The 23,905-nt window shown below is 36.2% G+C and overlaps 14 protein-coding genes across 14 annotated transcripts; 6 read left to right on the plus strand and 8 right to left on the minus strand.

The window, feature by feature from the left end:
- Positions 1 to 17: 17 nt before the first annotated feature.
- Positions 18 to 1,226, plus strand: C9374_007326 (uncharacterized protein; the record flags this gene model as incomplete). Its single annotated transcript, XM_044697279.1, has 1 exon — positions 18 to 1,226. The coding sequence occupies one exon, from the start codon at positions 18 to 20 to the stop codon at positions 1,224 to 1,226; it is 1,209 nt and encodes a 402-aa protein (XP_044546449.1).
- A 153-nt stretch (positions 1,227 to 1,379) lies between these two features.
- C9374_007327 (uncharacterized protein) lies at positions 1,380 to 2,020 on the plus strand (the record flags this gene model as incomplete). Its single annotated transcript, XM_044697280.1, has 3 exons — positions 1,380 to 1,395; positions 1,459 to 1,589; positions 1,712 to 2,020. 3 exons carry the CDS (start codon positions 1,380 to 1,382, stop codon positions 2,018 to 2,020), a joined length of 456 nt encoding a protein of 151 aa, XP_044546450.1.
- A 294-nt stretch (positions 2,021 to 2,314) lies between these two features.
- Positions 2,315 to 3,433, plus strand: C9374_007328 (uncharacterized protein; the record flags this gene model as incomplete). The annotated part of the gene is made up of 1 exon (XM_044697281.1): positions 2,315 to 3,433. One exon carries the CDS (start codon positions 2,315 to 2,317, stop codon positions 3,431 to 3,433), a length of 1,119 nt encoding a protein of 372 aa, XP_044546451.1.
- Positions 3,434 to 3,439: 6 nt separating this feature from the next.
- Positions 3,440 to 5,320, minus strand: C9374_007329 (uncharacterized protein; the record flags this gene model as incomplete). Its single annotated transcript, XM_044697282.1, has 1 exon — positions 3,440 to 5,074. One exon carries the CDS (start codon positions 5,072 to 5,074, stop codon positions 3,440 to 3,442), a length of 1,635 nt encoding a protein of 544 aa, XP_044546452.1.
- A 688-nt stretch (positions 5,321 to 6,008) lies between these two features.
- On the plus strand, positions 6,009 to 7,640 carry C9374_007330 (uncharacterized protein; the record flags this gene model as incomplete). Its single annotated transcript, XM_044697284.1, has 1 exon — positions 6,009 to 7,640. The coding sequence occupies one exon, from the start codon at positions 6,009 to 6,011 to the stop codon at positions 7,638 to 7,640; it is 1,632 nt and encodes a 543-aa protein (XP_044546453.1).
- Positions 7,641 to 7,884: 244 nt separating this feature from the next.
- Positions 7,885 to 8,907, minus strand: C9374_007331 (uncharacterized protein; the record flags this gene model as incomplete). The annotated part of the gene is made up of 2 exons (XM_044697285.1): positions 7,885 to 8,475; positions 8,536 to 8,907. 2 exons carry the CDS (start codon positions 8,905 to 8,907, stop codon positions 7,885 to 7,887), a joined length of 963 nt encoding a protein of 320 aa, XP_044546454.1.
- Positions 8,908 to 9,076: 169 nt separating this feature from the next.
- Positions 9,077 to 10,548, minus strand: C9374_007332 (uncharacterized protein; the record flags this gene model as incomplete). The annotated part of the gene is made up of 6 exons (XM_044697286.1): positions 9,077 to 9,471; positions 9,530 to 9,708; positions 9,752 to 9,921; positions 9,977 to 10,169; positions 10,216 to 10,353; positions 10,481 to 10,548. The coding sequence occupies 6 exons, from the start codon at positions 10,546 to 10,548 to the stop codon at positions 9,077 to 9,079; spliced, it is 1,143 nt and encodes a 380-aa protein (XP_044546455.1).
- A 719-nt stretch (positions 10,549 to 11,267) lies between these two features.
- On the minus strand, positions 11,268 to 12,110 carry C9374_007333 (uncharacterized protein; the record flags this gene model as incomplete). The annotated part of the gene is made up of 1 exon (XM_044697287.1): positions 11,268 to 12,110. The coding sequence occupies one exon, from the start codon at positions 12,108 to 12,110 to the stop codon at positions 11,268 to 11,270; it is 843 nt and encodes a 280-aa protein (XP_044546456.1).
- Positions 12,111 to 13,481: 1,371 nt separating this feature from the next.
- Positions 13,482 to 14,453, minus strand: C9374_007334 (uncharacterized protein; the record flags this gene model as incomplete). The annotated part of the gene is made up of 1 exon (XM_044697288.1): positions 13,482 to 14,453. One exon carries the CDS (start codon positions 14,451 to 14,453, stop codon positions 13,482 to 13,484), a length of 972 nt encoding a protein of 323 aa, XP_044546457.1.
- A 951-nt stretch (positions 14,454 to 15,404) lies between these two features.
- Positions 15,405 to 16,644, minus strand: C9374_007335 (uncharacterized protein; the record flags this gene model as incomplete). Its single annotated transcript, XM_044697289.1, has 3 exons — positions 15,405 to 15,782; positions 15,835 to 16,178; positions 16,263 to 16,644. 3 exons carry the CDS (start codon positions 16,642 to 16,644, stop codon positions 15,405 to 15,407), a joined length of 1,104 nt encoding a protein of 367 aa, XP_044546458.1.
- A 161-nt stretch (positions 16,645 to 16,805) lies between these two features.
- On the plus strand, positions 16,806 to 18,371 carry C9374_007336 (uncharacterized protein; the record flags this gene model as incomplete). Its single annotated transcript, XM_044697290.1, has 1 exon — positions 16,806 to 18,371. The coding sequence occupies one exon, from the start codon at positions 16,806 to 16,808 to the stop codon at positions 18,369 to 18,371; it is 1,566 nt and encodes a 521-aa protein (XP_044546459.1).
- A 259-nt stretch (positions 18,372 to 18,630) lies between these two features.
- C9374_007337 (uncharacterized protein) lies at positions 18,631 to 19,950 on the minus strand (the record flags this gene model as incomplete). The annotated part of the gene is made up of 1 exon (XM_044697291.1): positions 18,631 to 19,950. One exon carries the CDS (start codon positions 19,948 to 19,950, stop codon positions 18,631 to 18,633), a length of 1,320 nt encoding a protein of 439 aa, XP_044546460.1.
- A 526-nt stretch (positions 19,951 to 20,476) lies between these two features.
- On the plus strand, positions 20,477 to 22,274 carry C9374_007338 (uncharacterized protein; the record flags this gene model as incomplete). The annotated part of the gene is made up of 6 exons (XM_044697292.1): positions 20,477 to 20,585; positions 20,645 to 20,820; positions 20,873 to 21,013; positions 21,070 to 21,794; positions 21,913 to 22,143; positions 22,196 to 22,274. The coding sequence occupies 6 exons, from the start codon at positions 20,477 to 20,479 to the stop codon at positions 22,272 to 22,274; spliced, it is 1,461 nt and encodes a 486-aa protein (XP_044546461.1).
- A 115-nt stretch (positions 22,275 to 22,389) lies between these two features.
- Positions 22,390 to 23,796, minus strand: C9374_007339 (uncharacterized protein; the record flags this gene model as incomplete). Its single annotated transcript, XM_044697293.1, has 1 exon — positions 22,390 to 23,796. One exon carries the CDS (start codon positions 23,794 to 23,796, stop codon positions 22,390 to 22,392), a length of 1,407 nt encoding a protein of 468 aa, XP_044546462.1.
- Between the last annotated feature and the right edge of the window lie 109 nt (positions 23,797 to 23,905).

Raw genomic sequence — 23,905 nt, forward strand, 5'->3', positions numbered from 1 at the left:
TTCTCCCGAAATTAAAAATGAAGAAAGTATTCCAACATGGTCTCTCGTCATCCCAGCGATCGCTCGCAAAGAATATTTTTTTTGGGAAACAATCCTTCTTTCAATCATCATTAAGCCACAATCACAGAGGATTCAGCATTTCAAATGCACTCAATGATAAGAAAAGAATATTATTCTTTGGATCGGACGATTTTTCATTAAATACTCTCAAATTGGTCCATTCGGAATTTGTGAAAAATGATTTAGCAAATATTTATGTGGTATGCCCGCCTGATCGTAAAGCAATCCGAAGAAATTCTATCACAAATATTGAATGTGTGGTAAAAACGTTTTGTAAAGAGAATAACGTTCCGTTTGTTCATCCAATAGAGAAATATCAAACTCCAGAAGAGCGAAAGAAAATTCAAAGATTGGATTTACAAGACATTCCCAAAGATCCTTTATTGTTTGGAGAGAATAACCATGATTTTACTCCAAAATTCGATCTAGGAATTGTGGTCAGCTTCTCTTATTTTCTTCAATCAGGACTACTAAATCAATTCAAATCACCAGATGGAAGAAACTCTAATATATTCAACATTCATCCCAGCTTATTGCCCAGATATCGGGGACCAGCTCCAATACATCATGCTCTTTTGAATGGAGATACTGAGACAGGTATTACAATTATTGAATTGGATGACAAGGAATTTGACGTAGGCCATATTGTAAAACAAAAACGATTTCCAATTGAACCAACAGAAACCTTTACTCAATTACATGATAGACTTTCAAAAAGTGGAGCTGAAATGATAGTTGAAATGATTGAAGAGTGCAATTTTAATTTCTCCATGTTGAAACGAATGAACCAAGCTGATATGACAGATACCATTAAGCCAACAAGGGCACGAAAAGTTAATTTTGACATGGGGGAACTTGATTTCATGAAAGAAGATGTTCTAGCAATATATAACAAGTGGAGAGCTCTCGAAAAGATACACGTACCATTCCATGATCGTTGTCATGAGTCGAAATTAATTCTTAAAAACATAAGCTACCCAATTATGGATGAGGCTGTGCCCAGTCACGACATTGGAACCTTATTTATTGACAATACAAACTCTCTGTGGTTGCAATGCAAGGGAGGAAAGCTTAAAATCAACATCTTACAAATAGAGAAAAAGACGGAAATGAACAGCAAAGACTTTGTTAATGGCAATAAGAGCAAGCTTCCCATGAAGCTCTGAAGAAAAATTGGTTTGTAAAATTCTATGTATGTGATCGATTTGAAATGGAGGAAATATTAATGGTGTTTCCAACGCAAGGTAGCCACTCAATTTCGTGCGACGGTCATTACAAAGGATCGTCTCGAAAAAAATATTTCTCATTCATCAATACAAATGTCCAACGAAAGAAGTGAGTATTGAATTTCGCTGTGTTCTGTCTTGAAATTCATCGTTTGAATAATATTGACCACAGCTTTCATTGCTTTGAAGCCTGATGCTGTCCAACGTGGATTGGTTGGTACCATCATTGCTAGATTTGAACAAAAGGGATTCAAGTTGGTCGCTTTGAAGCTTATTACTCCATCTGCTGATTTGGCCAAGAAGGTAAGTTATAACGATTGTCATGAGAACAATCATTAATTATTCATGCTCACACGATGACTTCTCTCGTTGTAATTATTATTTGTTATCCTTCCATTATTCATTGCTTCCGCACACAATAACAGCACTACGCTGAACATGATGGCAAGCCATTCTTCAATGGTTTGGTTGAGTTCTTGACCAGTGGTCCAGTTGCTGCTATGGTTTGGGAAGGAAAGGGAGTCGTTGCTGCTGCCAGAAAGATGATTGGTGCTACTAAGCCATTGGAAAGTGCTCCAGGTACTATCAGAGGCGATTTTGCTATTGATGTTGGTAGAAACATTATTCACGGAAGTGATGCTGTTGAAACAGCCCAACGTGAAATTGCTTTATGGTTCCAAGACAGTGAATTGAACGAATGGACTCCAACTCCAAACAAGTGGATCTATGAATAAATTTGTTGCAAACACATGCAGCAGCACTCCTCCTTGTGTGATCAAACGAAAACCCTCATCATCAATAAGATGGATCCGTAATTTTTGTTATTAAAAGGCTCTATTTCAAGCTTCCGCCAAAGAGTCTAAAAATCTTCAGCAAAAATCAAATAGCCGTCCACTTTCTTTCATCAAAAAATATAAAAACGCGAAGATCAGAGGCCTTCTCTGTACACAATCTCTAACGTTCTGCAACCATCATCCTCTACATAATTCTTATTTTTCAAATAATAGTAATATTAAAATTGACAAAACATGTGTGAATATTCCGAAGACCGATTACAAGAGATGATCGATGTCAAGATCAAGCTCAACCGTGAGTGGTTTAGCGATAATATTGAAGGAGATATCCTTGTTGAGATTAAACCAACGTGCAAAGCAAAAATTCGTGTTAAAGATATTACGCTATTTCTACAAGGTTTAGAGAAATTGGAATATCAGGTGGAAGAGAATAGAAAGTTGGTATGGAAAACGGAGGAAAACAAGGCTTTGCAGCAGGAAATTTCAATTGCAGGAGATGGCAACCTTCCAAAAGGTTCTTATGTTTATTCCTTCTCGGAACGGCTTCCTAACGGTTTACCTGGATCTTTCTTTGAAGAGACAACTCATCTTGGAAAGCAGATTAAGGCCAGAATCTCATACTTCGCTTCATGCGTTGTGGAGCTACTAATTAATAGGGAAAAAGAGTCACAATTTGTGACTATTCATCAACAATTTGAGGTGTTTGAAAAAGTTGGAGACAAAATAGCAAAAAATTTATTTGCAAGTAGAATTAATCAATCCTGTGGGTTATTATGGAAAATATCAAGTCAAAAAGATATTTTCTGTAGGAAAGAGGCATGTAGATTTTATTCAGAAATTGTGAACGAAGGACAAATGAGCGTCTCAAATATTGATGTTAAATTATTCCAAGTACTCTACTTGAAAACTCCAAATAATATAGGTGGTACACCTGACAGAATAATGATGGAAATCTGCAAAAAGAATTATACTGGAGTATTGGCTAGATGTAAAGACATGAGAAATATTACATTTGTACTCAGCCCTACCCTGCCAAATTATTTTTTATATCCTCAAACAACGAATGGAACATTAATTAGAACAGAATTCATATTACGATTTTCTCTTGACAATTTGGTAGACATTAATGTACCTATTCAAATTGTTTTCAAACAAGATATTCATGTCAGGCCTCAAAATAGAGGAAGCGTAATTCTTTCGGACAACGTTAAATCCAACAACAGAAAGTCAAAAAGTTTTTATGGAGAAATTGAAGATTATGAAACAGATCACTTCAAAAACCCAAAGGAAGATGATCACTATCATGAAGTGGTGAGCTTAGAAAAGAAGACAGGTTGTTGTACCTTGCTATAAACTCTATCAAGGAACATTTATGACAATCTTTTTTTCACGTAGATTTCTTGGAGATGGCTGAAACTGATTTACGTCATTCGATATAGAACTTTGATGAGAAACAAGATCTCTAACTGAAGCCAGTAAATCCTTTTTGAATACGTTCAAGATGTTACTCGGCGAAAGATTGACGCTGTTCTCAGCACTCTCAAATGAAATGTCAACATGTTGCTCACCACTTATTTGAAACGATTCCTTGATAGCTCTAATCATTGAAAAGTAGTTGACTAATTGGTTGTAATGAAATTGTAACTCTTTGCATTTGTCCGTGTTCTTCAAGACACATTTGATGAGGAATGTGTCCGTGGAAAGATCTATATAATTCTTTTGGACATGTTCACACTCAACACTTTTTCTTCTAGATACAATTTCAAGATAATCCGTTTCAGGCAATGGATCAAATCCATGACTCACCAATAGCTCATCCACTTCATATTCAAAGCGTTTTCTTAATTCCAAATCTTGAATATTGATCAGGGACAAATCATCTTCGAGTCGAACAAGCTTTTCTCCATCTATGTTCTTTCTTCTTATTAATGGTTCTAATTCATTGAGACATGATTGTTGCAACCAGTGCACAACATCTTCAACAGTCCAGCTCAGCAATTTGTTAACCTCTCGTAGAGTGCATGGCTTCCCATCTTCTTTCACGACTAAATCTTCGATATATTCTTGAATTCGACTTGCTGAAATGCTTTGCCGATAATTTCTCTTCAATTCTTTCAATTGCTCCTTTGTGGGTTTGATTTGTTGAACCACTGTAAATAATTGTTCGGACTGAGAAAAATCTCTAAAACTTTCACTTTTGATTTGAACATGAAGAAAGGACTCGAGGGTTTGTAATTCCTCTTCAAAAGATTGTAAATGGTTTGGAAACTCCTCTATGGGCTCTTCCATTTGGCCTGCAAAGCTCATACTTTCTTCACTCGTTGAACTGTTCGTGGAGCATGTAGATAGGGGTCGAGGTGAAACTCCTTTTCCATGTAAAGGAGGAGAGTGTGGTATTGGAAAACCTGAGTTCAACACATTAAGAGCATTCTCATCGAGTCCACATCGTTTGGCGAATCGTCTCCAAAAACTCGTAACGGCTTTGCAAATTTTGTATCGTTCTTGTTGTGGCAAGTTCAATTCTTTGGGTGAATTGACACTTAAAAAAGTTAGTGAGAGGTCCTGTGCTTGTGTCAATATAATCTTCAACATTCCAATGCATGGTTTTCGAGAAACTCCATTGAATGAATCACGTGACCCTGTAAAAGTTGATTCTTCATCAGAAGTCGTGCTTTGAAAAAGCAATTTGATGTTGGAATGTTTCTTTTTAGAATCAGGACTTGCGTGTTGTTGTTCCTTAGTACCATGAAAGTTAAGAAACGAATAGGAGGTAGAATCATCCACAAAATCATGCAATTTCACTTGACCTCTTCGAATTCTTTTTAGCAATTTCTGAATGTCACTTTGTAAAGTCCTTAATTGCAACACACATTGCAACGACTCGATATTTTGATGTTCTCTCAAATAATTCTCAAACAATGCAAGTGCAGTTGGATCGGACATGACCCATTCATAGGAAAACATAACAATGGATGATGTGGACGTGGATGGCATGGTTCTTTTTGTCGATATTTTCAATGCTTTTTCTGCATTGACCCCAGTGGAAAGTAATGGAGACAAGGGACTGTTGGAAGAAGTGTTTTCTTGTTGTGTTTTACCAGTTGCTGAAGAGGATGAATTTTGGTAGGTGTTCAACAACTTGAGATGGGTCGTACGTAATTTTGCATGTTGACTCGTGTTATTTCCAGCCAATGTCTCTTCATCATGATGGTTGCAATTGGCCAACGTCATGGGAATCATGGAATGTCAAGGTTTTCTTTTTTTTCAAGTTGTTGATTGGTGTCTCGGATGGGACGAACCACCCGTTTTAGAATTAATTAGAGGCCCGTTCGTTCAAAATGGGCGTTAATTTGATTGGTGCCTGCAAGTTTCACGAGTCAACTTTATCGCTCTTATATCTGAAGATATTTCAAGCATCATTCTATTATTGCATTCAATGGATCATAAAAGGTGGTCATGGTAACTGAAACATGAAAAACCATTGGTATCTTCATGTTCAATTTGGGCTATTTGAGCAGACGACATTAACAAGCTGAAGTCCCTTTTTTTAATAGAAGAGTTTGGTGGTATAAAGAAGAAAAGAGAACAATGCTTGTTGCTGGAGAACTCTAATCCTTTCTGTAACTTACGCCTCAGAACATCTTATGGCTGTACGGATGTTGGCAATGTTTGAATTACTTGAATAATGAAGTAAAGCGCAATACAAATGGGGTCAAAGATAGTCTATTACTCTCTGTCATCACACAGGTCCATACTTGTTGGGTGGCTCTAAATTACACTAATTTGGACAATTACAAACTAATTATCACAGATAATCAACTCTAATAATAGCACACAGCATTTTCTTCAATTTCCAAACAGTACCCAACAACTCTGATCATTGTCAGAATCAAAAAAAACTAAAACTTCTAACAAGACTAACCAAAACATGAAACCACCAAGTATTGGTATTTCAATCGGTAACCTCTCGTTGCATTTCGAAAAAAAGTGCATCTTTGAGGATTTAGATTTCTCGCTCTCAGTCGGAGATAAGGTAACACTTGTGGGTGAGAATGGAAGTGGAAAGACAACGTTTTTACGGTTGTTGAGTGGCACTGCTGATTATTCCTATTCGGGATCTGTAATAATAGAGGGAAGAATTGGTTATTTGCCACAACATTTTGAAGAAATCATGAGTGAGGAACCTGCAATTATTACCATTCTTCGATTTTTGAATGATTCTCGGATCAATCAATTCCTTGCACAAACAAATTGTGAAATGCTCTCTCCGGAGTGGTATAAGGAATTGAATTCTCTTGGAGGGTATGAGATATTTAGACAAGCACATTTGATGGGTTTGTCCAACAATTTATTGGAGGAACCATTCAGTCAGTTGAGTGGAGGAGAAAAGACAAAAACCATGTTGTGCGCATTGAGTATTATTGAAACTGATATTTTACTATTGGATGAGCCAACGAATCATTTGGATCGAACGGGTATTGAGTGGTTGCAAAGCTTTTTAAAAGAATATTGCGGAGCTGTGGTCATGGTCACTCATGACCGAAGTCTTATTAATGCCGTGTCGAATCGAATTTCCGAGATTTCTCCCCACACCAAAAAGTTTGTACATTTTAAGGGAGGGTATGATCATTATCTGAAACAGGAGGAAAAGAAACGCCAACGATCGATCCAAGAACGAGAGCATCAAGATCGGGAATTGAAAATACTCAAACAAAAGGCCACTCAACTCAAATCCAAGATGAAAGAAAAGAAAATTAGAGAAAGTTGGGATCGAGACAAATTGAGCCACAACAATCAAGAACAACGAGTGCAAAAAGGAACTTCCAAAGCTTTCAATCGATTCACAAGGAAACAAGAACACATTACTGAGAATATGGTTGAAATTGTTCCAGAAAGAAACAAAATTTCATTTGAATTTAATGATGACTTTGTTTCATCCCATCTCTATATTGAAGTGTCTAACCTTGCCAAATCTTTTGAGCAGAAATTGTTGTTCCGTGACTTGTCCTTCACCTTAGTGAGTGGCGATCGACTAATTGTGCAAGGTCCAAATGGTTCCGGTAAAACCACTCTATTCAAAATCATTATGGACATGATAACACCAGATGAGGGTACAATGCAAATCAGCAACTCTACTAGGATTGGTTATCTGGATCAAGAGCAAGAAGGTTTACCTTTGGATAAAACTGCAGTAGAGTTGCTGATGGAAGATCCCTTGATCAATGCCCAAAAGCAACAAGCTATAACCAATTTGTGTAACTATGGTGTGTACTCATGGCAAGATTTGAATAGTCCAATGAGCACATTGAGTATTGGATGTCGAAGAAAGGTTCAACTGTGTCAAATTGTGATGAGAAAGTGCCCCATTCTTCTCTTAGATGAACCTACAAACCACATTGATTTCCCAAGTTTGGAAGTAATCGAAGAAGCATTAATGAATTTTCCTGGAATTATCATTGCAGCCACTCATGATCGATACTTTACTGAAAAGGTAGGAACAGAAATTCTCAACCTTACAGAGTATAATGGGTCACCAAAAGAAGATGAGGATGTTGAATAAATTTCTTCATCGTCTTGTTCAAAAGCATTTTAGCTTCACCATGTAATGTCAGCAAGTACATCTATTCATATTCTATTTAAAACCTCGTAGTTTCTTAAGCATGTAAACTAGTGAATCTATGAAGTGTTGTGCTTCTTCAAAGTTACGAGTTGTATGAGGAGAATGATGTACTCACATTGAAATTGTGTTTACTGGTTGAGGGGCATTGGTCGAATATTGATCATTGTAAAATTCTCATCATCTACTATTTGAATATTTGAACTCCTTCTAATGACCAATTTGAAACGTAAACTTTTCCATTCAATGAATTGACACAAACTCCATAGGGATAGCTCAATGTCGTACGATCAGCAAATGATTTCAATATTTTTCCTTCTAAATCCATCACTACCACTAAATAATTCAAAGTATCACATATAATGATGTGCTTTGCAACTGGATCATAACATATTCCTCTTGGAGAATGTAAAATACCTTCTGAAAGGATGATTTTAGAATTACGAAAAGAATGTGGTTGAAATAAAGGTTCAGTAAATAATTGAATTTGTCCACCCAAACTTGAAATAATTAAATCTCCCTTCTCTGTGACATCAATGCCATATGGAATTGGAATGGTGGATATTTGTCCTACTTGTTGACCATTATTTGCATTTAGTATGATCACACAGCCACTACTACTAGCACAACAATAAATAAATTTTTCGCAGCATGGGCCATGAGATGTTCGGCTCACTGCAATTCCATTCATGGAAGAAGTTGATAAATCTTGAACCCATAGAGGATTGCAGTCGTCACTAGAGTTTAGTCCTTGTTTAATCAATTCTTTTATATCATACTTGTACAACTATGGTTTATGAAAATTAACACATTCAGAAAGATTCAATAGGATACTCACTTTGGTATGACAATCACGATTATAAATAATGGCATCATTTTTCTGTTTGTCGTAATTCTCTTCAACACATAAACATCGTGGTTGTTTGGCTTTAATAAAAGTCAATAATCGTTTTGAATTTAAATCATAAAATTGAATGCGATTGGAATAATATTCTAAAACAATAATACAATTTGAATGGTATGAAATTTTCACGTCGGGACAACCAGGACGATGTCTATTAGCTGCAGGAATATATCCACAATGCTCGAATTTGTTTGAAAATCCGACTCGGAGAGGTGCTCTCAATTTATTTACAAGCAACGAATGAAACGGTGTGATGAGATTGGGTGTAAAATCGAGATCAATGACCACTGCATGTTGTTGGGACATTTTTTGGGATTATTCAAACAATAATCAACCAATAACGTGTCTTTACAAAATTAAAGTGACACACAGTATTTTATATCTAGCCAGCAAGAAAGTTTGTTGGTTGTGTCTCGCCCCTTGTGTGTCACTCTTAATTTCGCAAAGATGTTACGCATAAATATTTACATGTTAATTATATGGACGAGTCTTGGATGTGTTCTTGTCTGTTAAGATCAAATTTGGAACTTGCTGATTTGTCTGATTCCATTAAATTCAATTGTCTCTCTTCATTGTGATGGGAAGTATGTGATTTTTCATTGTCTGAATCCGAGTCAAAGTCTAAATCCACGTCAGAGACTCTTACCAAGTGACCACCTCTTGGATCATTGAGCTGAGTCAGTGGATACATTGAATTAGCATTGGTATGAGATCCAAGTAGTAAAAGTACTCCAATAAATTGTAAAAACCATCCCAAGAATAATAATACAAGCTGTAACACGGAGGTGTCAGACCATTCTCTGAAAATTAGTTCACCACCACAAACAGTTAAGAAGGACATGATTATATAATATAACACGTTTGAGACAGCTACAAAAATAAGGTTGAGAAGCAAGTTAAATTTCACAAAATGTGACAATGTACGTACTAAATTCATAGGATACAAGAGTTACTTGAGTGAAATGGGTGTGCAATATTGTGTAGAGTATGGATAATCCCAAAATTACATAAGTTCCCCAGTGCATGAATTGATTTTCATTTGTTTCAGCAGATGTTTTCACAAGCTCAATAAATAATTTAAAAAGAATAAAATTAGAAGCAGCAAAACTGATTTGAGGTCATCCAATAAACTTTGATGTTAAAAACGTACGATGATGAAATAGAAGCGCTGAAAAAAACATTCTTGAAAGGTCTGAAAATACTCAACAAAATGAAAATAAATGGTAAGACAACTAGGAAAATAACAAAGAGGATAGGAATGTTAAAATCGATTATTTGTGAAGAAATAAAGGAAATGGTAATTGGATGTAATGGTTGGTACTAATTCCATAATGATAATTGATCCAATAAATTCCCTAAAATGCAAATTACATACCACCTTGTCAGAGAATATAATAGAAATAATAATTCCTATAGAGGTAATTACAACTCCTAATTGATCTCTTCTTGTTATCTTTTCTGCAATATACCAAGCCGTATAAAAGACTCCAATGAATACTCCGAAAGATAACACAGAAACGACCAATGTCAACTCGACAAATGCAAACGAAATCATTTCACAAATCCACCTATTGCAACGATTAATGTTGATTATTTTCAATGATGAAGACATACCCAAATATAAACATAGTAAATAATGTCCACCATCTTGTATCCTTTAAATAATGTGTTCTATATTCCATCACCTGCTCACTATTTTTCATGTGAGCATATTTTAAAATTGCCAATCCTAGAAAATAAAACACGCTTCCTCTGATTATAAAATCGGAATAATAAAAGCAAATATTTCAGCGACATTTAAAAATACAATTTAAAGCATCAGTTCCAAATTTAAAATAAATAATTGATGACTCCAATTCCTCCTTTCCAAAACACCTACACTAGCGAAAACACAAATCCGACATAGAATTTGTAATTGGCAAAATTAGCCAAGGCGTTCGCAATCATTTTTTTGTTGAGAAAAAATCGATCGTTGAACATTACTAAATAATATCCTTTAAAATCAACTGTGTCGAAGATATAATATTTCACAGTGTCGTTTGCTTTCTTTTCAACAACTTGCAGTGTAGAGAGAACCTCGAATGACATCCTTCTTTGAGGGACAATCAGAGGGAGCAGTTTGGGTGGCTCTAAATTACACTAATTTGGACAATTACAAAACTATCACAGACAATCAACTCTAATAATAGCACACAGCATTGAAGAAACAGTATCTCAACAAAACTATTATCACGATTATAAATTATGGCATCATTTTTCTGTTCGTCGTAATGGTGAGGGTGATCGAATGGCAGTAAGAACATCTTCCTCATGAATCAACACCAATTGTACGAAGAGGAAGAGCCACAGAAGGAGTCACACAAGAAGCCACAGAAGAAGTCACCAAAGAAACACCAACGACACGATTCCATGGAGATGAACCGGTCACAGAGTGACGACATGGAAACACTCGACGTGTCCATGTTGAGAATGTTGAGTGAATAATGACCACACCCATGGGTGTGTACAAGAACCACATCCCTCGCACACTCATGTGTGTGTAGGGTAGGCAAGCTTTAGCCTCGGCATCGAATATTCCCCTTGTAGGGTTCTCCCTACATTTGGAATGTCAAACCTGATGTGAAATAAAGCTGAAGTAGAAGAATAGCCATATATTTATTATTATTTCAAAACAATTTTTCTTTGAATAAAAACTTGCGAAGTGGCTCCAATCGCTGTTTAAGTAATTCAAAAATCTTTGATTTAAAAGCATGCGCACACATGTCCACTGGTACCGCAAGATTGAACACTTGGGACAGTTTTATCGCTGCCTCTTTTGTTGAAACAAGCATATGAGCTTTGTCATCGTCGTTATTTAGCAATGCTGAAATTACATCCCCATGTTCTTCGAAAACTTTAACTTCCTCTCCCCTCAAAAAACAGCAGCCAAACCATCCTTCAAGAGATGATATTCGTTTCTTAATTTTCTCGATTTCTTGCTGATGCATAGATCTTTCATTCACTTTGTGCACTAGCATGTTCATCTCTTCCTTGTGTTGTGCTTTAACATTTTCTAATTCCTGTTCCACTCTGTTCATCTCTTCCTTGTGTTGTTTGGCTGTTTCGTTACATTGTTTTTCAAGTTGCTCAAACTTATTCTTTAACATATCCACAGAGGACGTGTAGCATTCATTAGCTTGTCCTTCAAGGGCCCCAAGAAAAGGATCTTTAACAAAGGGGAGTTCCGAGACAATGCTCATTTCCATAGCCGTGGTCTTAATATCTACCACCTCAGGTGAAGGATCTAAACCGCGTTTTAGAAGTTTTCTTTTTTCCAACTCTTGTATTGAGTCCACTTCCATTAACAATCTTTTTCCTTTGGTTTTCTCATTGTCCATGATATCCATCAAGGACACCTTTTCTTCTAAGGCTAAGCATACTATATTCCTCTCGCGCTCTTGAAGGGTTTTCTGAATGAGCTCTCCGAAAGGAGTTTTGGTTGAAACAGTTTGTGTGGAACCAGTTGCCATTTTTTTAAGGTTTCCTTAAAACCGTAAATAAAACCGTAAATAAAAGCGCCAAAAAAATATTTTTTATGATGTCAAATGACATTTCATCCAGGCGGATTTGTAAAAGTGATTCAAAACAAACCTGCAAAGAAAATGATTGGAATTGAATACTTCTTTGTTATGCTAGATGATTCTAACTTCCTAGTTGATTAGGAAGCCCTACGTTTAGAAGGTTTGGCAAAAATACTTAAGGCTTGGTACTGAAAGGTTTGCTCGAATGTTAAGTCATCATATTTAAATAATATTCACATGTCATAATTAGTGTGATTTGTGCGTTTAGTGAATGTGGCACACCAGAGAGTTCCTTTAATAGTGAAGCTCTGTTTTGGCTACTTGTTGGTCAATTTTTGTTCTGTGATTTTGTATCTTCTTTTAGCGAGTGTTATTTCAAGCAGTTTCATCAACTACATGATCAACAGATATCTTTTCGTTCCTGTTGCTGTGAACTATTTAAGCATATTTCGTTCATCTCTTGAGAAAGCTATGATCCCACACGTTTACAAAAAAAATAAGACCTGATGAACGAACCTGTCAGTTATGACTGTAATGATGATGATATTAATGATCTCGGTGCTAACAGCAACAGCGTAAAATTAATTTTACTTGATTTATAGTATGACTTTAGGAGAATAACCATCATGATGATGAAATTTTGAATTGATTTATTGAACAATGCCATTAATTTGGGAGGAGGTGTTGGAGTACCCAAAACATTAATGATTATTATTATAATTATTTGTTAATCCTCTACTAGATTGAGGTCAACTGGCGACGTCTTGGATTTACTGGAGTGTTGGGAGCTAGTGAAGAAGTTTTGTTTTGTTTTTGAATTATTGAGGGACGAGATTTACTTTGGCCTGGGGAGTTTTCTTTGTAGCCAGTTGAGACTCTCTGTGGAAGACCTAGAACACTAGCTTGCTTATCAATGACATGTCGATCTCTTGAAGGATCCACGTTCTCGTCATTCACTCTCGGAACAAGGTCAGAAGTGTTGTTGGTTGATGGTGCAGAGGTGGAGAAGCAATACCTGTTCTATGAGGTGACATGAATGACAAGTTGGAACTTTGTTTTGGAGTGCCTAAAACATTATGGTGCTCTACAACATAAACGTATACAGTATGTGGAGCATGAAACGAGTGAGAAGCTGCGTCCACACCTGTTGCAAAATTAGTCGAAGGGAGATTTTGGGGAGTCCTTCTGCTGGGTTGATGCAACAGAGAGCCTCGCAATCATTGTTTTGTTGAGAAAAAATCGTTTTTGTACATACAAATGCTTTTTTATTTAGCCTTGCAGCCAGATGTTGTTGCTTGTATTAATTCATTAAAAGATGAACTAAATAATATGAAATACAGAAATTAAGACCGTCATGCTGAGCACTGCGATCATCATCAATTGACTCATTCCGATTCTATGCAAAATAAAACCAATACTCGAGCTTCTCGTGGTTTGTGCTGTAAAAATTCCAAAGGGAGCTAACTCACCAAAGGCTTTCACGTAACAATTGCTACATTTATCGCTATTGGCAGCCTTCCATGCATTCAAATCAGCAGCATCGGAAATCAAAGCATGAATCTTATTTTGAAGAACAAGATTATAAGGATCAGTATCGAGAGATGTCACTCGAATTTTCTGAGCAAGTGGAAGGGAAGTATTTGCAGCAATTTCATAAACAGTACTTGCGTAGAAAGCCACAATATAATTAGGAGAATTCAATTTTGATAATTCATCAATATAGGTTCCATTAGAGTCTAAAGATGTTCTTAAAAAGCCTGATGAAGAAGAACCATAGGCACATGTGGCAAAATTTACCACAGCAGCCCTTTCTTTGGTGTGTGTTGTATCGGAAACTACAACATCACATGCACCTGTATTCACTGCTCTCCTTAAACTTTCAAAATATCCAAACTCAGTGGTGTTGATGGGTTTGTAAACAGCACTCAATTGGAGTCCAAACTTGCTGTTCAACTTGTCAGCAAGCCCATTGGAAACTTTTCGATAGACACTACTCCAATTGTCCTCCGTTGGTTTATAGGGTCCACAACAAATGAGAGACTTGACATTTGAAGGTATTGGAGAAAAAGTAGGATAATTGGGTTTCGTACCACAATAGGGCACCGAGTAATAGGGCAAAGCCTGTTGAACAAAGGAAGTAAAGGACGATTCACTTTGCAGTTCTGCCATTGCAGAGTCTATTGCTTGGTTGAATTGTATGGAAGGAACGATTTGAGCATGTGTGGACGAGGAAAACAGCACAAACAGTGGGACAAGAAGGAGAGCTGAAAAAGCATAAGAGAAGGTCATCATTCTCGAGTGTTGGATTTTTTGTGTTGTGAAAAGCAAGTGCATTATAATGAGCTGTTAAATTCATTTTCGACAACTTCACACGCAACAACGGACAAAGCAGATACAGAGAGGTCAATTTCATGTATACCAGTTCTAGAAAGTCAGTTTCTGAAGAATCGAAACTCGTTTGTTTTCAATCATCTCTCATGAGATTCTGACACATAGAAACATTGAAGCCAAGAAATTCGATCTCAAGAACACTTTATCCATCGGTACTTGTACTTTTTTGAAAAATCACTTTTTGCGGAAGTCAATTATCAAAAATAATGCGTAGAATCTCTTTCATGTATCTGACTGCTCGTGTGCTTCTTTTCATCATTGTTATTGTAACAGGTTTGATTGCGTCACAAGCGACAAGAAATCACTTCGGAAGTGATACAGCACATGCATCTCGTAATCCTTCTGAATCCAAACAAGCAAAAGACAAACAACAATTTCAAACGGAAGTAGATAACGCCAGGAAAGGTGATAACCTTCTCTCCAATTCCGCACATTGGATTCTTGGTTCAACCAACCATGAAGATACAGAGACACAGGGCAATACGATCCGAACTGTAAAAGAGAAAATAGCAAAGGCTACCAAATCGCTGAGAGACAAGATGGAAAATGTTAAAGGAAAAATACGGAATGTGAAAACAAAGCTCAAAGAGAAGAAAGAATCTTACCAAGCATTCATTGCAAAATGCAAAACTTTTGTCACACGATACACTCCCGTTGTGCTTGCAGTGATTAGATTCCTTAATTCGATTCCTATTCTTTCAAGATTAATCTCTGCAGTTGTAGATGAACTCTTGTTTAAATTGTATGTGATACTCATTGGAATTAAGATTGGTTTGGTTCTTGTGACCATCACCGTTGGAGTAATGACTTTGTTCATTTGCGAAAAATTGTTTGGGATCCCAGTTATTTATTTCAGAGTGAGGTAATCATGCATTCTGACACAGCAACTCCATACAAAAATTTTTCTAAATCAGGCTGTAATTGTAATCCCTTAATAATGTCCAAAGTTAATTGATTATCATTTTGCTCTTTGACAGTTAATAACTTTTGTAACAACTCCTTTGTCTTTTGACTCACTTGTTTAATGACGTGAGTATTTTCCATTGAAGCAATTTCCTCACCTGTAACAACTTTAAGTAAATCCTTATGAATTTTAGTAAGTTTAAACTCATCTATTTGAGACTCGTTAACGCTTGTTCTCTTTGTAGTTGCATCTACAAACAAGTCATAAAACTTGGAATTATTTCTCATATTTCTATCAAGTGTTCCTGCACAATAGAAATTGGATTGCTAATTTACAAAAGAGGTTGAAGAATTTCACAAAATTTCACACATCACTTACAGTTAAATCTTTAGTCTCGATTGGACTATCAAAATTAATCAATGGTCTAATAAAATCTGCTTGCTGTCTATGCAATACAAGAGATGGAATCGCAGACATTACTTCTAATAGTTCAAAAATATTATCATGGTAAATCACAATACGTTTTTTTAACATGAGTGCCGACCAAATACGAACACTCTCTTCTCCGAATGACTTAATCAACATGGATAGATTTCCAACCTTAGCAGCTCTCGGATCAGAAAATAAGTCAGCAGTGATTTGATCCTTATAAGTTCCCTTACTGAACAACCTGAGATAGACTTCCAACAATGGTAATGGAGATAGTTGATTTTCAATCAATACTGTGCCGGAATAAAATTGGAATTCGGAATAAATGTGAAAATCACCATGATGAGTATATTTCATCACGATTCAGTCCTACCTACCATTCATCATCACTTCTAAATATTTCTCATACTTTTTCATCCAATACTCAGTAGAAAGAATCACTAAATTGACATCGGTCACATTACTATTTATCAATTTCACCTTTCTACTCAATGAATAGACATAACAGTCATCAAATTTAGAACAAACAAAGAGACTATTATCCAATGATAAATCAGAATATTGTTTCGATAATACAGTGCTGTTGGAATTCAACGGAGATCGGTTCATTATTATTGTTTTTTGATCATCGGATAGGATTGGGAACGACCATACATTCAAAGTATCTAAATTAGTGTCTTTTTCAAGAATACATATGGCTCGCATTTGAGAAGTGAGAGAAGCAGCATTGGCAGAGGTCGATGAAGAAATGGCCGACATTTTTTGAAATGAAAAGATTTTTATGTTCCGAAGAGTATTGCTTATATACCAAGAGACAATGAAGAATATAGAAGACAATTTCAACCAACAATTATAGGTAGTAATGTTGAAGGCTGTTAGATACAGGAAGACCTTTTTATATATATTTCCAACACTAAAAAATGGTTCAACAGCACCACTCTTCTCCTGCAACAGGTGGCTCCATAACCAGCGAGGATATTGAATCAACGGGATCATCATCATCACCTCCTCCGTTATTAACAACTAAAAATATAGCCAATTCTTCTTCATCCCTTCCACACCTCCGAAACGAAAATGATCAATCCCATCATCATCAACGTCATACAAACCCAATGATGTTATCCTCGAACGATGAAACGAAAATTTCATCATCCTCTCATCCAAAGAATGAAAGAGCTCATAAATTCACCGCGTCAAATGAACAACAGAACACAAAATCAAAATTTGCACAATTAAAATCATGTTGTGCTAGAAATAACAGAGTCATTGTAGTCACCTTTGGATTTTTAATTAGCATCCTACCATTTATTATGTGCTTGTTTTATAGAAATTTGATATTATTATCTTTATTCGTGTTACTAGTTCAATATTCAGTAACATTGCTGATATTTAACATGATGGAACGAATGAATCAATTTATTGACCAAAATGCCATTTTCATCACTAAACCTAACGTCATTGACATCAAAATTGTATTATCAATTATGGAAGATTATTTCAAAGAAGATATCAGATTTTCATCTAGAGCCATGATTCTTGGTAGCATGGACACGTTATTTGTATATAGTTCTTATAGATTTTTGGTATTTTGTGATAGAGTTTCCAGCTACATATGGAAACCATTTTTTGGTACAGATATTAAGCAATCTGTCAAATGGGAAACAGATTTACATTTGACATTGTCCATTCTGCATTATATTATTTCAACATTTTTGACCTATTTAATTTTTACATCTCAATATGCATTGCGAGCAATGAATTTGAACAGAGAAGATTCATTCAAGGTGCTATTTTGGATGTCTTTATTGACACACTCTGCATGCACTCTTTTTCATACATTCAACGCTTTCTTTTTTGGAGGTAAAGACGCTCTTGTGAAAAATTATCTGACACTCACCAAGATTATTCCTCTATTAGCCAAAATATTCACAAAGCGCAACGAAGATGATGACACCGACGACTCTCATGGTAGTGTCAATCACTCAAATTTCGTTTCCTCTTCTCATCATGAACAATCCTACTCATCTCTTCAGAACAGATTAACTGTGTTTGAGTGGCAATCTTTGAACTTTCTCATTATTTTCTCCACTTTCGCATGCATTGCCTATTTTGCACCTTTGAGTCAATCCTTTGGATTTTATTATATATTTCAATTGGTTATTGGTTTAGTAATAATGATTTTGCAATTTTGGATTTCTCAGATTTCAGTCATGAAGAAGTACTCCATAATATCCTTCGTTGTTATATTACTGAGCTTGATTTTCCTTAAGCTTTTTATGGGGGCTTATGTGATGCAATATCTGTTCGTTTACACCTCGATCTTGTTCGTTATTCCATTCGAAAAATTTTTGTTCAAGTCAATGCCTATGTTTGTAACAGAGAAGGGCCTTAGATATTTTGCTTTTGTGTGGTTGACCTGTTTGCAATTTATAACCGTACTAGTGTTTTTCATGAGATGTTTCCTTTTCTTGTACCTTTACATGTAAGCAATAAAGGTTGAATTACGGAAAGTGAGTTATACTTTTGTTTGAAGGGGCTGCTTCTTGACCACCTGCGTTAGGACAAAACGACATAGAAACAACAATTTACATAAGGTCCTTTAATTGGTTCAGGGAGCAAAAAGAACAAGAGGCTTTGGCGAGTTTTTGAATATCTTTTTATTGATATATCTAAAAAACAATAAGGATACAAATATATATAACAATATATATAGGCATTAGGTTGTTGCCTCTCAAAATTCCATCATTAAACATGTTGCAAATTTGAACGATGAACATGATGGTGGTTGGCAACAGAAGCAGTTGATGATGTTTCCATCATGTCAGCATGGTTAGAAGAGGGGGTGGGGTTTTGAGGATTTGACAACTTCTCAAGTCTTTCCAATCTGTTGTTGATATCTTTGAGGGTCTTGAAGAGTTCCAAAACGAGATCTTGATTTGGATTCTCTTTTTGAGAAATGAGATGAGAAACAACAGCAGTAGCAACACTATTTACAATAGTGGGAACAGCACGAATATTCAAAGCACTGATGTCATCATCATCTCCTTGAATAGCATCACGCTTAACCTTCTTGGTAGATGATTCCAAAGGCTCAACCAAAGTTGGAACTGGAGTTGGTACTTGAACAGGTTCAATCTCCTTTCTCTTCTTTCTATTGTGTTGGGTTGGAGAAGTGGCAACAACAGAAGAGTTTGGTGAAGCAGAAGATGATGTAGTTGCTTCATTCTTTTCCTTCTTGGTTGGCTTTCTTGCAAAAACTCTGAATGGTGTGGAAATAGTCGAATAAATTAATTTTTCAGTATCTTGAACAGTGTAATACTTCCAAACCAATCTGAAAGCCTTTCTATCGTGATGGTAAGATGAGTCAGTGAATTGAATCTTGGAGTGTCCCTTGAAAATAGTTGTTTCAGCATTTCTCTTTTGAGCAGTCATTGCAATTTCTAAATCTCCTTTCAAGACGACTTGACCGTTCTTATTCAATACTTGAACTTCTTGATTGTCATCATAAACAACGGATGGTCTAACAACAATAATAGCATGTTGATGATTTTCAAGTTCCAATTCATGCTCAAATTGATAAATAATTGGGCTATAAAGAGAGGTGTCTAAGTAGGTAGTAAATGGATCTAATCTAGTCTTCCATTGGATATCAACACGATGAACCAAAGGAAGTGGATGGGAGGAGGTAGGTTGTACGGGAACTACTCTCCATGCTGGACTTGATTCACGAGAAGCCTTTACAGTGCCATCATCAGAAGAGTAATCACTTTGATGATCAGAATTAACGTCCATCATGGTTTGAGTAGTAGAGGAGGGGACAGCAACAACGGAATTGGTGGTTGATCCAGCAGTAGCAGCAGCAGTAGTTGTAGTAGAAGTAGTTGCTGTTTCTTCGGATGATTCCTCAGAAGTACCAGTATCTGAGGATCCAGCAGTGGCAGCAGCAACAAGAACGTCGCTCAAGCCTGCTGTTGTTGTGGTTGCTGTTGCCGGTTTATCATTGTTACTATTTGGAGTTGAGAAATATCGCTTTGCGAGGCAAGGGTATTGAAGTTTCTTGTTCATTTTGGATGTTGGTGTTGTGAAAAAGAAGTAAAGACGAGAGAGTCTTGTGTTCTTTGCGTGCTTGTTAAAAAAGCTTGATGAAGTAAATCACCGAAATGAAAATAATAATAATTTTTTGATTGAAGAATGAAAAATATTTTCGAGTGCCTGGTTTTAGCAAATTGCATACATTTATTTTTAGCCTTCAAGTTCAATTTCGAAAGGGAAAATGGGGTACATTATTTTGAGAATTGAAATTCAATTCAAATGAAAACATCAACATTGAGGAATTGACCACAGGTCTATAAAATTTTCAACTCGGCTAAGGGGTGTTCTTGCTGAGGTCAAGGAGCTAAACCATCTCACAACCCTTTCAGCAGAATGCAAGTGAGTCGGAGCAGTGCTTCATTCTACGGAGTCTTGAAACAAAAAAATTAGTTGGTGATTTATTACATCTTCTACCATGAACTAAGGTGGAGCTTAATCTTGTACATTCTCGATTGATTGATGTTGTGGTTGGGAGTTGATGTAGTCTTGAAACAAAAAAATGAAACTCTTGGTTTTAGGTGCAGCACTGGCTGTGTGTGCTTTTGTTTTGAATCTCCAACAGGTTGCCGGAGACATTCCCGTACATTGCCTCTTCCATCAAGTATTTGGTATGTTTTGCCTCTTTTTTAGATGATGATCACTCATAATTATTCTTTTCAATTATTAGGTGATTGGAAGTTTACTTTGACTCCAGCACAATACTCCAACGATGTCGTCCACAACACTTGTTCCATGACTTCTGCTTTACCAAACACTGCGAACACAACATTGAACTTGAGATTGCTCGCTCCCGACGTGGCCTATGATGATCAGGGCAACCAAGGCTTTTGGACTTTAATTTATGTGAGTATTTTACTTTGTAACGACCAAAAATCAAAAACATTTTCCTATACAGGACCAAGGAATGGAGATTGTCATCAACAAACAAAAATATTTTGCATTCTTCAATTATACACAAAAGGGTCAAGTTGTCACCAGTAATTGTGGTCAAACATTCACTGGTTGGTATCACGACGCTGTGATTGCTGCTAAACGTGTAAGTACTTGGATGAAATAATTCATCTCATCTCTGCACAATGCCTGTACATACAGTTCGGTTGTTTCAGAGGTGTACGAGTAGGTGCTCCTTCTGAATCTGTGAGCACACATATTGAACCAGTTCGTGCCAACTTGCATGAAAAGATCTTTGTTAACAATGCAGAGAAAATTAATAGCATTAATAAGAGCCAAAAACTCTGGAAGGCAAAAGCCTATCCACAATTTGAAGGAAAAACTTTTGCAGAATTGAGAAGAATTGCTGGACGTCATGTTCCTAAATTCAGAAAGGATGCCTTGAAGATTCAAAAACAAAAAATCCAATCCATGTTCCCAACTCAAACACGTCATAGAGGTCAAAAGAAAGTGATCACTGAAGAAGATATTAAGGCTCTTCCAACAGAATTTAGTTGGACCAATGTCAATGGAAAGGATTATGTTGTACCTGTGAGAGATCAAGGTCAATGTGGTTCATGCTATGCCTTCTCTACTAGTGACATGTTTGGAAGTAGAGTTAGAGTTGCAACTAATGGTACCAAACAACCAGTTTACTCTCCACAAGATATTGTGGATTGTTCTGCTTATTCTCAAGGATGTGATGGTGGTTTCATGTATTTGGTATCCAAGTACGCTGAAGATTATGGTTTGACTCTTGAGAGTTGTGATCCTTATCTTGGACAAGATGGTACTTGCCGTAATTACTGTCCAAGTATTAAGAGAGATTTTGGAACAAATTATGCTTATTGTGGTGGATTTTATGGTGCAACTAATGAGAAGAATATGTACGTAGTATTTATTTTGTACGTGTGAGACATGCGAAAAATTCTGTCAATTTAATGTGAATTTTCATATGAATGGATTTTTAACATGGATTGAAATTTTACCAATTGAACATGATAGGATGTATGATTTGTATCATGGAGGCCCTGTAGCAATTGCATTTGAGGTTTTTGATGACTTTTTCAACTATCACTCTGGTGTTTATACTCACAAAACTGCTTCTGATTTGAAGCTTAATGATCCTCACTGGGAACAAACAAATCATGCTGTCTTACTGGTTGGTTGGGGAGTCGAGAACGGTACACCTTACTGGTTGGTTAAAAACTCATGGGGTACTGGTTGGGGTATCAAGTAAGTATTGAAAGGGAATTATTTCTAATTTTTTACTCAATCTTTTTAATAGTGGTTACTTTAAGATTAAACGAGGAGTCGACGAGTGTGACTGTGAAAGTGAAGCTGTAGTCGCAGATCCAGTTCTCTAAACCATAAAGGTTCATCTTCAAAACCCAACTTGATCAGTTTTCTAATTTTTCATCTCGAGCTCAATTCGTTTCGAAATGAAAACTCTTGTCAATAAGTCTTCATTCCGTGTTTCATTCAAGTCATGATTGCTGCTGTTGAGAGTAAATATTTCACTCTCATATGACATGCAGTCAATAAGGTTTCTTTCATCTTGTCCCATCTCCACACATAATTACCTGTGGTCACACCTTCCTCATACTCGAGTTCTCCTTTCCCTAACGGATAGATTAGATTCTGGTAATGCATGTAGGCATGAAACAACTCATGTTCTCCCACTCGATTGGAAAGTACGTTCACATCGTATCCATTCGGAAATGCCAACAACACAGCACCCTTATCTAGAAAAATCGATTTGAAAGATGGAGACCCAAAACCGCACACATAAATATCAGTGTCATACATGGTACGAATTTGTTGCTCTCCACTATGCTTGGGATCATCTGTTAACATGTCATCAAAACTGATGGCAGTGACTTGAACGTTGAACACAAGACCAGTTTCATTATGAGTGAATTGTGTAAAATCAGATTGAATCTTTTTCAATAATCCAGGAACATCGAGAATACTTCGAAGATAGACTCTTAACCCTTTCTTAATATAGAGAGTAATTTTCAATGTTTTAGACGCAAGTTTGTCAAGAGGGTTCACAGGTTTCAATCCAAATCGCTGATACACAAAATCTCTAAATTCTGAAATCATACCACCAAGATTTTTCCAACCAAAATCATTAAACAATCCATACGCTGTAGATCCCATCACAATACTTGGCCAGCAGACCATATTATTGTCGTTGTTGCTTAAATGTCTAATTAATTGATTGGAATGATCAGAAATGAAATTGCCATACATTCGAACAATTTTCTGACAAATTCCTTGCTTGACTTTTGCATCAGCATCATCTGTTCCACAGGTCAATACATCTCGTTGACAATCACATTCTTCATCTTCTTCTTCAGCAAAAATTAAATAATTATCTCGAAAACGTTTGGGTTGTTTCAACGGAATGTCATTATAGAAAATTTTCAATAATGAAAACGCAGGAAATATCGTTTCCAAAAGACAATGACCAGCGTTGGTACATCGATGTCTTTTCATGAGCACAGATTTCTTTTCCATCCATTTCACATGTGAAATATTGTAATGTTGTGTAAATTCTGAAATGGTTCCATTTCGAATCACAGTTAATAACAATTTCTCTCGCTTTGGATTTTCTGTATCGATTCTACCTTCTAATCCTCCAATCATGAATAAATCATCGTTACCTAATGATGACATGTTTTGTGAATTATATCCTTGTCCATCATAGAGAAATGGATATTCCACATTCTGATCATGAAAATATAAATATTTTCCATTCCAATAACACAAATTATAAATCATACAACTTCGATATTTGTCACCATAAAAGAATCCAAAATGATGTCTACAAAAGACTCCACTGTATTTTCTCAGAGTGTGTTTGACAAGCTGTTCTTGAATCATGTTTGAATGATGTGTGGTTTTTGGAGATGAACGTTTCGTTGTTGTTGTTGTTGATGCATGTGCATTGGAACGAATCGATGATGTTTCACTCACACCGAAAATATTCTGT

Source organism: Naegleria lovaniensis (genome assembly GCF_003324165.1).
Source record: "Naegleria lovaniensis strain ATCC 30569 chromosome Unknown tig029, whole genome shotgun sequence".
Lineage (NCBI taxonomy): Eukaryota > Heterolobosea > Eutetramitea > Acrasida > Naegleriidae > Naegleria > Naegleria lovaniensis.